General features: G+C 42.3%; 1 protein-coding gene across 1 annotated transcript in view; it reads right to left on the bottom strand.

The window, feature by feature from the left end:
* GRM3 (glutamate metabotropic receptor 3) overlaps positions 1 to 14,205 on the bottom strand; it is a 226,018-nt gene that overhangs the window by 9,501 nt on the left and 202,312 nt on the right. Inside the window, exon 5 of the mRNA XM_030307867.1 lies at positions 10,538 to 10,712. Within this exon, the coding sequence (XP_030163727.1) occupies positions 10,538 to 10,712 (175 nt within the window). The remainder of the gene's footprint in view (positions 1 to 10,537; positions 10,713 to 14,205) is intronic.

The raw sequence follows: 14,205 nt of genomic DNA, 5'->3' as shown, positions 1-14,205 counted from the left end.
ATGTTTCCTTTATTGATATTTTTTAACTGTTTATTTTTGAGAGACAGAAAGAGAAACAGAGGGCAAGCAGGGGAGGGGCAGAGAGAGAGGGACACACCAAATCTGAAGCAGGCTTCAAACTCTGAGCTGTCAGCACAGACCCCAACACGGGGCTCGAACTCATGAACAGCGAGATCATGACCTGAGCTGAAGTCGGACGCTTAACCGACTGAGCCACCCAGGTGCCCCTAATGTTTCCTTTATTTTTATTATTTTGACTCCCACTGTGTATAGTTAATCAGTTACAACTAATATTGTCCCCTTTAAACCTAGCAGTATGTAAACGTTTCACAAATGGTGAGTTTTCCAAGATGTCCCTAACCATGTTTTTTCCTCTGTGCTTGCTTCTAAGTTTGGTCATGCCTTTACGTCTTTTTGCAGCACTGCTCAGCTTTTAACATCCAGTACTGTTACTTGTTCTGCTATCAGCCACCTTAGCTGCCATCAGGTAGGTCACCCAGGCTCCTAAATGATGTGATATTTCTGCCACTCTTGCCTGAGAATTAACTGGGAACTAATTTGGCCTCACCTTCCAGTCTGGGGAACTTCTTGGCACTGCTCGGGATTACCTGTGTCAAGTCTGTGATCCTTAATGACACTGCAGTACTGGCTTAAGGATTTGGAGAATGTGGCCCAAGGAAAATGGCCACAAACTATTTCATAGGTGGGGTGTGTGTCCCTTCCTTGAATCTGGACAGGCTTTGTCCTCCTCTCTAGGATTCCACGTGGAAAGGCATTCTGCCAAGTTGCCAAGCTGGAGAGTGAAGCTACCTACCATGGGCTTCCAGATCAGGTCAGTCTCAGCTGAAACCCCAGAAGGACCAAGTCCAGGCCTCATAGAGCAGACGAACTGCTCGGCCAAGCCCTGCCTGGATTCCTAACCCACAAAATCATGAGAGATATAAAAGGGTTATTTTTTTTTTTAATTTTTGATTTTTATTTTTTTATTTATTTTTTATAGGGGGTTATTGTTTTGAAGCCACAAAATTTTGTGGAAGCTTGTTAGGCGGGAATAGATAATTAGATGTGTGTGGGTGTTGCGGTGAGTAACCCTGTTGGTATATTAACTTATTCTTTTTTTTTTTTTTTTATGAAATTTATTGACAAATTGGTTTCCAAACAACACCCAGTGCTCCTCCCAAAAGGTGCCCTCCTCAATACCCATCACCCACCCTCCCCTCCCTCCCACCCCCCATCAACCCTCAGTTTGTTCTCAGTTTTTAACAGTCTCTTATGCTTTGGCTCTCTCCCACTCTAACCTCTTTTTTTTTTTTTTTCCTTCCCCTCCCCCATGGGTTCCTGTTAAGTTTCTCAGGATCCACATAAGAGTGAAACCATATGGTATCTGTCTTTCTCTGTATGGCTTATTTCACTTAGCATTACACTCTCCAGTTCCATCCACGTTGCTACAAAGGGCCATATTTCATTTTTTCTCATTGCCACATAGTATTCCATTGTGTATATAAACCACAATTTCTTTATCCATTCATCAGTTGATGGACATTTAGGCTCTTTCCATAATTTGGCTATTGTTGAGAGTGCTGCTATGAACATTGGGGTACAAGTGCCCCTATGCATCAGTACTCCTGTATCCCTTGGATAAATTCCTAGCAGTGCTATTGCTGGGTCATAGGGTAGGTCTATTTTTAATTTTCTGAGGAACCTCCACACTGCTTTCCAGAGCGGCTGCACCAATTTGCATTCCCACCAACAGTGCAAGAGGGTTCCCGTTTCTCCACATCCTCTCCAGCATCTATAGTCTCCTGATTTGTTCATTTTGGCCACTCTGACTGGTGTGAGGTGATACCTGAGTGTGGTTTTGATTTGTATTTCCCTGATAAGGAGCGACGCTGAACATCTTTTCATGTGCCTGTTGGCCATCTGGATGTCTTCTTTAGAGAAGTGTCTATTCGTGTTTTCTGCCCATTTCTTCACTGGGTTATTTGTTTTTCGGGTGTGGAGTTTGGTGAGCTCTTTATAGATTTTAGATACTAGCCCTTTGTCCGATATGTCATTTGCAAATATCTTTTCCCATTCCGTTGGTTGCCTTTTAGTTTTGTTGGTTGTTTCCTTTGCTGTGCAGAAGCTTTTTATCTTCATAAGGTCCCAGTAATTCACTTTTGCTTTTAATTCCCTTGCCTTTGGGGATGTGTCGAGTAAGAGATTGCTACGGCTGAGGTCAGAGAGGTCTTTTCCTGCTTTCTCCTCTAAGGTTTTGATGGTTTCCTGTCTCACATTTAGGTCCTTTATCCATTTTGAGTTTATTTTTGTAAATGGTGTGAGAAAGTGGTCTAGTTTCAACCTTCTGCATGTTGCTGTCCAGTTCTCCCAGCACCATTTGTTAAAGAGGCTGTCTTTTTTCCATTGGATGTTCTTTCCTGCTTTGTCAAAGATGAGTTGGCCATACGTTTGTGGGTCTCGTTCTGGGGTTTCTATTCTATTCCATTGGTCTGTGTGTCTGTTTTTGTGCCAATACCATGCTGTCTTGAGGATTACAGCTTTGTAGTAGAGGCTAAAGTCTGGGATTGTGATGCCTCCTGCTTTGGTCTTCTTCTTCAAAATTCCTTTGGCTATTCGGGGCCTTTTGTGGTTCCATATGAATTTTAGGATTGCTTGTTCTAATTTCGCGAAGAATGCTGGTGCAATTTTGATTGGGATTGCATTGAATGTGTAGATAGCTTTGGGTAGTATTGACATTTTGACAATATTTATTTTTCCAATCCATGAGCAGGGAATGTCTTTCCATTTCTTTAAGTCTTCTTCAATTACCTTCATAAGCTTTCTATAGTTTTCAGCATACAGATCCTTTACATCTTTGGTTAGATTTATTCCTAGGTATTTTATGCTTCTTGGTGCAATTGTGAATGGGATCATTTTCTTTATTTGTCTTTCTGTTGCTTCATTGTTAGTGTATAAGAATGCAACTGATTTCTGGACATTGATTTTGTATCCTGCAACTTTGCTGAATTCATGTATCAGTTCTAGCAGACTTTTGGTGGAGTCTATCGGATTTTCCATGTATAATATCATGTCATCTGCAAAAAGCGAAAGCTTGACTTCATCTTTGCCAATTTTGATGCCTTTGATTTCCTTTTGTTGTCTGATTGCTGATGCTAGAACTTCCAGCACTATGTTAAACAACAGCGGTGAGAGTGGGCATCCCTGTCGTGTTCCTGATCTCAGGGAAAAAGCTCTCAGTTTTTCCCCGTTGAGGATGATGTTAGCTGTGGGCTTTTCATAAATGGCTTTTATGATCTTTAAGTATGTTCCTTCTATCCCGACTTTCTCAAGTGTTTTTATTAAGAAAGGGTGCTGGATTTTGTCAAAGGCCTTTTCTGCATCGATTGACAGGATCATATGGTTCTTCTCTTTTTTTTTGTTAATGTGATGTATCACGTTGATTGATTTGCGAATGTTGAACCAGCCCTGCATCCCAGGAATGAATCCCACTTGATCATGGTGAATAATTCTTTTTATATGCTGTTGAATTCGATTTGCTAGTATCTTATTGAGAATTTTTGCATCCATATTCATCAGGGATATTGGCCTGTAGTTCTCTTTTTTTACTGGGTCTCTGTCTGGTTTAGGAATCAAAGTAATACTGGCTTCATAGAAGGAGTCTGGAAGTTTTCCTTCCCTTTCTATTTCTTGGAATAGCTTGAGAAGGATAGGTATTATCTCTGCTTTAAATGTTTGGTAGAACTCCCCTGGGAAGCCATCTGGTCCTGGACTCTTATTTGTTGGGAGATTTTTGATAACTGATTCAATTTCTTCGCTGGTTATGGGTCTGTTCAAGCTTTCTATTTCCTCCTGATTGAGTTTTGGAAGAGTGTGGGTGTTCAGGAATGTGTCCATTTCTTCCAGGTTGTCCAATTTGTTGGCATATAATTTTCATAGTATTCCCTGATAATTGTTTGTATCTCTGAGGGATTGGTTGTAATCATTCCATTTTCATTCATGATTTTATCTATTTGGGTCATCTCCCTTTTCTTTTTGAGAAGCCTGGCTAGAGGTTTGTCAATTTTGTTTATTTTTTCAAAAAAACAACTCTTGGTTTCGTTGATCTGCTCTACAGTTTTTTTAGATTCTATATTGTTTATTTCTGCTCTGATCTTTATTATTTCTCTTCTTCTGCTGGGTTTAGGCTGCCTTTGCTGTTCTGCTTCTATTTCCTTTAGGTGTGCTGTTAGATTTTGTATTTGGGATTTTTCTTGTTTCTTGAGATAGGCCTGGATTGCAATGTATTTTCCTCTCAGGACTGCCTTCGCTGCGTCCCAAAGCGTTTGGATTGTTGTATTTTCATTTTCATTTGTTTCCATATATTTTTTGATTTCTTCTCTAATTGCCTGGTTGACCCACTCATTCGTTAGTAGGGTGTTCTTTAACCTCCACGCTTTTGGAGGTTTTCCAGACTTTTTCCTGTGGTTGCTTTCAAGCTTCATAGCATTGTGGTCTGAAAGTATGCATGGTATAATTTCAATTCTTGTAAACTTATGAAGGGCTGTTTTGTGACCCAGTATATGATCTATCTTGGAGAATGTTCCATGTGCACTCGAGAAGAAAGTATATTCTGTTGCTTTGGGATGCAGAGTTCTAAATATATCTGTCAAGTCCATCTGATCCAATGTCTCATTCAGGGCCCTTGTTTCTTTATTGACCATGTGTCTAGATGATCTATCCATTTCTGTAAGTGGGGTGTTAAAGTCCCCTGCAATTACCACATTCTTATCAATAAGGTTGCTTCTGTTTATGAGTAATTGTTTTATATACTTGGGGGCTCCGGTATTCGGCACATAGACATTTATAATTGTTAGCTCTTCCTGATGGATAGACCCTGTAACTATTATATAATGTCCTTCTTCATCTCTTGTTACAGCCTTTAATTTAAAGTCTAGTTTGTCTGATATAAGTATGGCTACTCCAGCTTTCTTTTGGCTTCCAGTAGCATGATAAATAGTTCTCCATCCCCTCACTCTGAATCTAAAGGTGTCCTCAGGTCTAAAATGAGTCTCTTGTAGACAGCAAATAGATGGGGCTTGTTTTTTTATCCATTCTGATACCCTATGTCTTTTGGTTGGCGCATTTAATCCGTTTACATTCAGTGTTATTATAGAAAGATACGGGTTTAGAGTCATTGTGATGTCTGTATGTTTTATGCTTGTAGTGATGTCTCTGGTACTTTGTCTCACAGGGTCCCCCTTAGGATCTCTTGTAGGGCTGGTTTAGTGGTGACAAATTCCTTCAGTTTTTGTTTGTTTGGGAAGACCTTTATCTCTCCTTCTATTCTAAATGACAGACTTGCTGGATAAAGGATTCTCGGCTGCATATTTTTGCTGTCTAGCACCCTGAAAATCTCGTGCCAATTCTTTCTGGCCTGCCAGGTTTCAAAAGAGAGATCAGTCACGAGTCTTATAGGTCTCCCTTTATATGTGAGGGCACGTTTACCCCTTACCCCTTGCACGTTTACCCCTTTCAGAATTTTCTCTTTATCCTTGTATTTTGCCAGTTTCACTATGATATGTCATGCAGAAGAGCGATTCAAGTTACGTCTGAAGGGAGTTCTCTGTGCCTCTTGGATTTCAATGCCTTTTTCCTTCCCCAGTTCATGGAAGTTCTCAGCTATTATTTCTTCAAGTACCCCTTCAGCACCTTTCCCTCTCTCTTCCTCCTCTGGAATACCAATTATGCGTATATTATTTCTTTTTAGTGTATCACTTAGTTCTCTAATTTTCCCCTCATACTCCTGGATTTTTTTATCTCTCTTTTCTCAGCTTCCTCTTTTTCCATAACTTTATCTTCTAGTTCACCTATTCTCTCCTCTGCCTCTTCCATCCGAGCTGTGGTGGTTTGCATTTTGTTTTGCATTTCCTTTAAAGCGTTTTTCAGCTCCTCGTGACTGTTCCTTAGTCCCTTGATCTCTGTAGCAAGAGATTCTCTGCTGTCCTGTATACTGTTTTCCAGCCCAGCGATTAATTTTATGACTATTATTCTAAATTCACTTTCTGTTATATTATTTAAATCCTTTTTGATCAGCTCATTAGCTGTTGTTATTTCCTGGAGATTCTTCTGAGGGGAATTCTTCCGCTTGGTCATTTTGGATAGTCCCTGGTGTGGTGAGGACCTGCAGGGCACTTCCCCTGTGCTGTGGTGTATAACTGGAGTTGGTGGGCGGGGCCGCAGTCAGTCCTGATGTCTGCCCCCAGCCCACCGCTGGGGCCACAGTCAGACTGGTGTGTGCCTTCTCTTCCCCTCTCCTAGGGGCGGGATTCACTGTGGGGTGGCGTGGCCCGTCTGGGCTACTTGCACACTGCCAGGCTTGTGATGCTGGGGATCTGGCGTATTAGCTGGGGTGGGAAGGCAAGGTGCACGTCGGGAGGGGGGGCAGGCTTAGCTCGCTTCTCCTTAGGTGATCCACTTCAGGAGGGGCCCTGTGGCAGCCGGAGGGAGTCAGATCCGCTGCTGGAGGTTTGGCTCCGCAGAAGCACAGAGTTGGGTGTTTGCACGGAGCGAGCAATTTCCCTGGCCGGAACCGGTTCCCTTTGGGATTTTGGCTGGGGGATGGGCGGGGGAGATGGCGCTGGCGAGCGCCTTTGTTCCCCGCCAAACTGAGCTCTGTGGTCCGGGGGCTCCGCAGCTCACCCTCCTTTTGTCCTCCAGCCTTCCCGCTTTCCGAGCAGAGCTGTTAACTTATGACCTCCCAGACGCTAAGTCGCGCTTGCTGTCGGAACACAGTCCGTCAGGCCCCTCCGCTTTTGCAAGCCGGACTCGGGGGCTCTGCTTGGCTGGCGAGCCGCCCCTCCGCCCCGGCTCCCTCCCGCCAGTCCGTGGAGAGCGCACCGCCTCGCCGCCCTTCCTACCCTCTTCCGTGGGCCTCTCGTCTGCGCTTGGGTCCGGTGACTCCGTTCTGCTAATCCTCTGGCGGTTTTCTGGGTTATTTAGGCAGGTGTAGGTGGAATCTAAGTGATCAGCAGGACGCGCGGTGAGCCCAGCGTCCTCCTACGCCGCCATCTTCCTGCGCCTCTCCTCCATACTATGGTTTCTTTATTCACTACTTGGCAATTTATGTGTTCTGGCCAAGGACTGGACTTCTAAGTGAGCCCAAAATGAATTACTATCTATTAACTTATTCTTAACATGGGGTTGTTGTTTTTATACCTGGAAAGAGTAAATTAGAAAACCAGCAGCAATACTGGTAACAATAACTCAATACAGTAAAATGCCTATATAATACTCACCAGAACATAAATTATGTAGCAACTAAGTAAAACATATGCTTTACCTAATGAACTCAGAACAATTTGAGGATTTTTCTTGAGTTATAAAACAGTGTACTTCCCAATATTTAGGAAGGAAATGGATATAAACTGAGCTGAATATATAATGGAGGAAACAGGCATGAAGAAATTAAACCGGTTGCTTACATGTTCACCAGAGTGTGGGTTAGTAACGTGTTCATGCATAAACTAGATCCCATAGACCAGTGTCTTTCAAACCTCTTTGATTGCAATTCACAGTAAAAAACCTCCTACTTGGACCTTGTAGACGTGTAACCACTGGAGCAAACTCCATGAAATACTACTTACCCTTATCACATATAATGTACTCTAATACATTTTATTCTATTTTCTTCAAAAAACTGCTGGGCAAAACATACTACATAAATTTCAGGACCCATTACTAGGTTACACACCACAATATGGACAACAGTGGTCTAGATGCCGAGCTTCATGAGACTAGGGGTTCTTTTTCTCCACTGTGTACCTCAGTGCTTAGAAATTTCTGTTGTATAGAAGATACTTAAGCATTTAATGAATGAATGAATTTCATGACTCTAGTTCCAATTAATGAAAATGGGTAGGATATTAATCACAAATCAGGAAACCCAGAGTCAATTTTTGAATCACCGTGTATCTTTGAGAAGTACCTTTCGTATTTTCTCACCTGTGAAATGGAACTTGTAGTATCTACTACTCATGGGATAAAAGGAGCCCACAAATAAAACTATTTTGAATAAAATATAAAGAATTACAAATAACAGATTAATGTACTTGTTACTTCTGCAATTTGATATGCCTAGAGTTATCACATGAATACTTCTTCACCTTATCATTTTAATACCACTTCGTTAACATGGATTAGAGAAAAACTACTAAAAAAATGATGTCCTTTTTAAAGAAAAAAAATTTTTACTTAAAATTTCATTGAGTAACAAATAGTTCTAAAACGTTGGGCTGGGTAGATGCTTACTTCGAAGTATCTAATTGGGCCACTTGCAGATTAGCATTCTGCGTGAAAGCTTAAAATACATTGTTTTTGTGTAAGTGGATATTTCTGAAATTCTGAAGAGAGACTTGGTTGGGTAAAGTGCCCTTGGTATTCCTTCAGGAATTTATTAATTCCAAGTATGTATATTAGAAAATGCTGCCATTTTGAAATTACTGAGGTTTATATGTGTAAATGTCTGTGGAAGGGGCTTTGTTAAATTGTTTGAATAACAGCTGGGCAATCTGAGCTCTGAGAGCAGGATGACTTTGGCTCAGAAGTCAGTCTTGCTGTACAGCCTTGGGTAACTTTCCTATTGTTATCCCTGTAAAGCCTACCACGTACCTAACTTCCTGGGAACCTTCCCAGTTTGCACCCTGACTGAAGTGGCAGGATACAGTTGTTGGATACACTGCCTTTGAAATCAGAGAAACCGACTCTAAATTCTGGTTCTGCCATTTTCAATATGTGGGACCCTGGGTAGGTTTCTTGATGTCAGGGAATTGCATGCATTAAATAAGATACAGCACATGTGCACATGTGTATGACATTTTTAGCATGATGCCCAGCAGATAGAAAAGAATCAGTGATAGTTCCATTGGCTGTTCTTATCATTGTTGTTTTTATTTGCTATTGCCAGTTCTTTCTTGTCTGGTCTAGCTAGCTGCTACAGTTGGACTCTAGAAAAAAGATGTGCCTGCTCAAGAAATAAGCAGGTTTCTCTGGGGTCCAAGGAAAATGATCACAAGTCTTACCATGCGCTGGCACTCAACCATCGTGACACCTGGAAATTGAGCTGAAAAGACAAGAACATCCCTGTCTCCACCGAGGAGTGGCATATCCAGTGCATCCGTGAACGTGTGCTATCAGCCGGCAGCCTTTCCTTTGTTTGCTGGGGGAAGGGCAGCCCTGTTAAATTTTATACTTTGCTGCAGAAACTGGGGCACTAATGTGATTGCTCACTCTGTGATGCTGAGCTATTTTGAAGCATCCTTTCTGATCGACTCGAGGCAAAATGGTGAGGCAGTCATTTGTCTCTGTCACTCCAGTCTTCCTTCCCTCTCTTGTGGCTTCCTTCCTCCGCCCCCCTCATCCTTCTGTCAGTGAATTTCTCCTGCTTCAAACCACAGATAAGCTGAAAATGGCTTAAAAGGTTGTCCCCTTTAGGTACACTGTGCCTGAGAATTTAATGAGAGGCTCTCTAAGGATAGTGTTTCAGATGTTCGCAGGCCAGTCAGAGATCCCAGTGGTGGCCTGGGCTGTTCCTCCACTACCCTTCAGCTGGTTTGCAGCTGAAAAGCCCTGTGTCATCGAAGTACGAGGAAGATACATTCCGGCATTTTTCAAGGTGTGTTCCATGGAATATTAGCTGGTTTAACTGTGCTTGAATACTTTTAAGGAACTGTAAATAACCAAGTTAAACAGATTGCCTTGCTCTCAGGATTCTTAAAACTAACATGCTCATGGTAAAGGTGGTGCTTCAAACTTCTAAGGGGGTATTTAGGATGAACCATTTCCCGTCTTTTTTTGGTTATCTTCCTTTAATTTTTCATGAAGCACCTTTATCATCTGTGTGACACAGGACATACTCTGCAGAGCACCAATCTAGTCCGACCCTCTGGGCCAGTGAGTAAAGTAAGCCACAAATAATAAAGTGATGTGCTCAGCGTTTTCCTATTGAATTGACTGCGGAGTCAGGACTAAGAAGTAGGTGCTCTGACTCCACAACACGGTCAAAAATTCTAAGTGCAGGGGCACCTGGGTGGCTCAGTCAGTTAAGTGTCCGACTTCGGCTCAGGTCACGATCCCACAGTTTGTGAGTTCGAGCCCCACGTCGGGCTCTGTGCTGGCAGCTCACAGCCTGGAGCCTGCTTCGGATTCTTTGTCTCCCTCTCTCTCTGCCCCTCCCCTGCTCATGCCCTCTCTCTCTCAAAAATAAATAAACATTAAAAAAAATCCCAAGTGCAGTTATAGATTTAATGTCTGTGTTCCCTGCTAGACTGTATGTACCATCAAAACAGGAGCCTTGACTTTCACTCACCTCTGTATCCCTAGCACCTAGCATACAGTACCTGACACACAGTGGTTGAACCAGCACTATTAAATTGAATTGAGATTGTTCATGGGGGATGGACATGGGTTGTCCTTGCCTATTCCTGTTCATTGCTTCCCCTCTGAGCCTTCTCTCTGCTATAGTGCTATTCATGGAAGGGTCACTGCCAAGTTCTATACTTACACTGAGAATATGTGGTCCCCGTTCCGCTGACACTGAACCTGTTGAGGTGCAGTCTGTGTGTGACCACATTCTTTTGGGGTTGGAACAGGATGATGTGCACCTTGGGTGCAAACAAACAGCCCAGGACCACGAAGCCACTCAGGCTAACAGAGATGCACATGGTTGTTGTCTGCACCTACAAGAAAAGGTTGCCTAGTTAAATGTCTGGCTGTAAATGCAACCATGTCACCTACTAAAAAGAACACTGAGAAAAGACCAAACCAAAAAACCCAAATCATCCACAGTTCTGTTGTTAGTATAACCAAACCAATAGAATGATGAAATGAGATCTTTTGAACTTGAGATGTTCATGGAAACATTGCTTAAGATCTGTTAGCAAACACATTTGTGTTAGGTGCTCCTGAATGCTTGCCATGACTTTACGTGGATTTTCTTGTTTTGTTTCTTTTCTTCTTTATATTTGTATAAAGACATTTCTGCAGAACCACCTAAATCAGAATCTTAAATAGTAAAATATCAACATTCCCTGATGAAGTGACCAGATTGCTGATGGTTTCAGTCATTCAACTTAGCCTGTTTAAGGTTTACTGTACCATGAACAAATCTGAGGGGCCATTTACATTTCCCCATTTTTTTTTTCTTTTTTGCTGGGAATTCTGCCCATCGGCTATTGGTTACCCAACTCAAAATTGTGAGACACTGTCAACTGTCTTATGAGCTACCTGTAAGTTATTTCATTGGCAACCCTCTGGAATCTTGATACACGAGGTACTCACTGTTCAATCATTTTGTTCTCTAGGCTTCCGTACGTCTGTTCTTGGCAGAGAACTGGCACCTACTTCCTCTTTGCCTCCCGTGAAAGTACCCCTCAGAACTAGGTTTTATTGTGCCTTGTTTTCATTCTTTTGCTTTCCCTCTTCATCTCCGCTGATCTCGTCATCTGCCCTAACTTCAGCTCCCACAGATTTTCTAGAAAATCCTAAATTAGCTTCTACATATTTTATTGCTTTCAGTACTAAAAAATGGAAATTAATTATTTCTTCTATCAGTCTCACTCAGAGTAGCTATGGTAAATCCTAGGGTAATTTTAGATTTCTTTGTCCTTTTGCTCCAGGCAATGTTATTACCAGATAGCATAATCTCTCATGCCCTCAAGTGTTTGACCTTCTCTAATCAGAGAAAGTGCAAGACTGAACAATTAACTGGAGAAGCCACATAACTCTAGAAGGCTGCATTCTGGTTTGACTAGACAAAATTCAGGTTACCCCTGTAGCATTATTCTTCAGATTCTGAGTTTACTTTGTATGCCAAAAGGACAATCTACCCTATTTTAAAGCTCCTGTCCCTTTTAACTGCTCCAGTGCCCTCCACTTGACCCCACACTGCAGGCTCCTTTCCCTTTTGCCAGGTTCTCAGAAAAGAGTCCACTCACTAATTTTGCAATGTAAAAGCCTTGATAAACCATCACTGTGTTATTTATAGCGGGTCCAATTTCTGGCGTAATTTTTTTTTTTTTTGTATTGATGTGTACTATCAGAACTGAACTCTTCCTTTAGAACTATCCTCTTCCATCTTCACTTTTGACTGGGGAGCCAATATGAGAGGTGCCAGATACTAGAGTGAGGGGAGGACAAGTTCAAATGTATCATCTTTCAAGGAAACCTTTTCTAATAATATTCTATAACGCTGAAGCTTCTCACACACTTTAAGCCATTACAAGGGGGAGGAGAGGCTATTATGAGGAGGATATCTTGAAAAAAGGCTGTGCTGTGAGTTCTAGACCTTTCCTCCCTGAAGGAAGGTTGAGCTTTTCTCCTCACTCAAGACCTGGAGAGGAGTGCTTCAATGTGGCTATTCACAGAATGTTTGAAGCTTTTCTGCAGGAGGAAGATGTCCTGGCTTGAAGCCTGATTCCTGTCCTGGAAGTCTAGGAGGTGAGAAAAGGTTAATTACTTTCATGGCAGAGCACAGACACTTGCTACCGTATTGAGACAGCCCTTTACTGTAAGAATTTATCAAAGCAAAGGATGTGTGAGTGCTGTGCATGGACTGGATGTCCCACACTATAAAGACCATCATGGGTAGTCTTGTGCTCCTTTGGAGCAGCTTGAGTCCTTCCTAGAAAGAGGCTGGTGGCCGGGTGTAGTTGGGTGCCCTGGGACTGAGCACGGGGCCACAAGGGACAGGTCAGAATAGGACTTGCCAGCCAACTCACTCAAGAACCTGCAGGAGAAAAAAACCAGCCAGATATTTCTGAACATTGCATGAAAACACGCTTTAATCATCTTCCAGGTATCCCAAGGATATGTCTTTAACAAACACTGCAGAGATCATAAAACTATCCATTTACGTAAGAACTGTCCTGCTTCTTCCTTATTACTCTCTGACCAGGGCCAGTGGTGAGATGGGGAGTGTGAATGAGAAGAACAGAAAAGCCAAGCACTGCAGGCTCTCTGCCCCAGGCAGACCAGACTTCGGGAGAACATGAGATGTAATGTTAAGTCAAGGTATGGTTTTGATAATTATACAGGACTAGGCATTTTGATTTCCTAATAGAGACTACTTTCTGTTGAAGACGATCGTAGGACCATGTGTTACCTAAGAGCACACACATTCATGGGCCAACCAAACTCATGAGCGTTTTCATTCATTGCTCTATCCCTAGCACCAGAACGGAGCCTCATATGATGAACGCTCAGTATTTGAATGTGTTCACTGGGATTTCCATGCAGGGGTGGGCGATTATTACTCTCACTAATTACTAAAGGGGCAATGGGTGCCAGAACTAAAGATGCATTTTGGTCATAGTTTATGTAGCATATTATTTAATATATTTGTTTTGGTTGGAAACCTTTTAGATTTTTATAAAGCTGAAGTACTGGCCTCATAAATTCAATTGTTCAGTTCCTTTAAGAAGTCATATTACTTACTAATGGGGCGCCTGGGTGGCTCAGTCGGTTAAGCATCCAACTTCGACTCAGGTCATGATCTCACCGTTTGTGAGTTCAAGCCCTGCCATCAGGTTCTGTGCTGACTGACAGCTCAGAGCCTGGAGCCTGCTTCAGATTCTCTGTCTCCCTCTCTCTCTGCCCCTCCCCTGCTCATTTCCTCTCTCTCTCAAAAATAAATAAACATTAAAAAAATGTAAGAAGTCACACTACTAAAAGTCTGTATTTACCTATAATTCTTTGTTCTGCCTTTTTGTACCCTATTAGTCCATGCTGCTCTGCTTTCAGCTTCCTCAAACTTCCAGCAACATTGGACATGCTTCCTTCGTTTTAGCTTCCTGACATCCTTCCCTCACTGAAAGTTCCTTGTCTTAGTTTTGTTTTTGCTGTTGGCTTTTTTGCTTCTACCTGAATTTTAAGTGCTGGAGTGTCTCAGACCTCAGTTTGGTTTCTCTTCACTTCATCTCATTGGGTTCCATGGCTTAAGTGCTGCCTATGTTGATGTTGCTCAAGTATTTATTACTAGTTCCAGCCTATCTTATGGGCTTCCAGACATATATTCAACTGCTGTCTTGGCATACTGTACTGGATATGTCATAGGCATATCGGGATTAATATGTAAAACTTGATGCCCTCCCCCAGGTACTTGAGTACGTGACATAAAATCCCACCCAGCTGTGCAAGCCACAAAAAAGGGAGTCATCCTTGATTTTTGCCTTT

This window comes from Lynx canadensis, chromosome A2, assembly GCF_007474595.2.
Source record: "Lynx canadensis isolate LIC74 chromosome A2, mLynCan4.pri.v2, whole genome shotgun sequence".
NCBI lineage: Eukaryota > Metazoa > Chordata > Mammalia > Carnivora > Felidae > Lynx > Lynx canadensis.
Note: the sequence above shows the minus strand (reverse complement) of the source record. Positions and strands in the feature narration are given on the sequence as shown.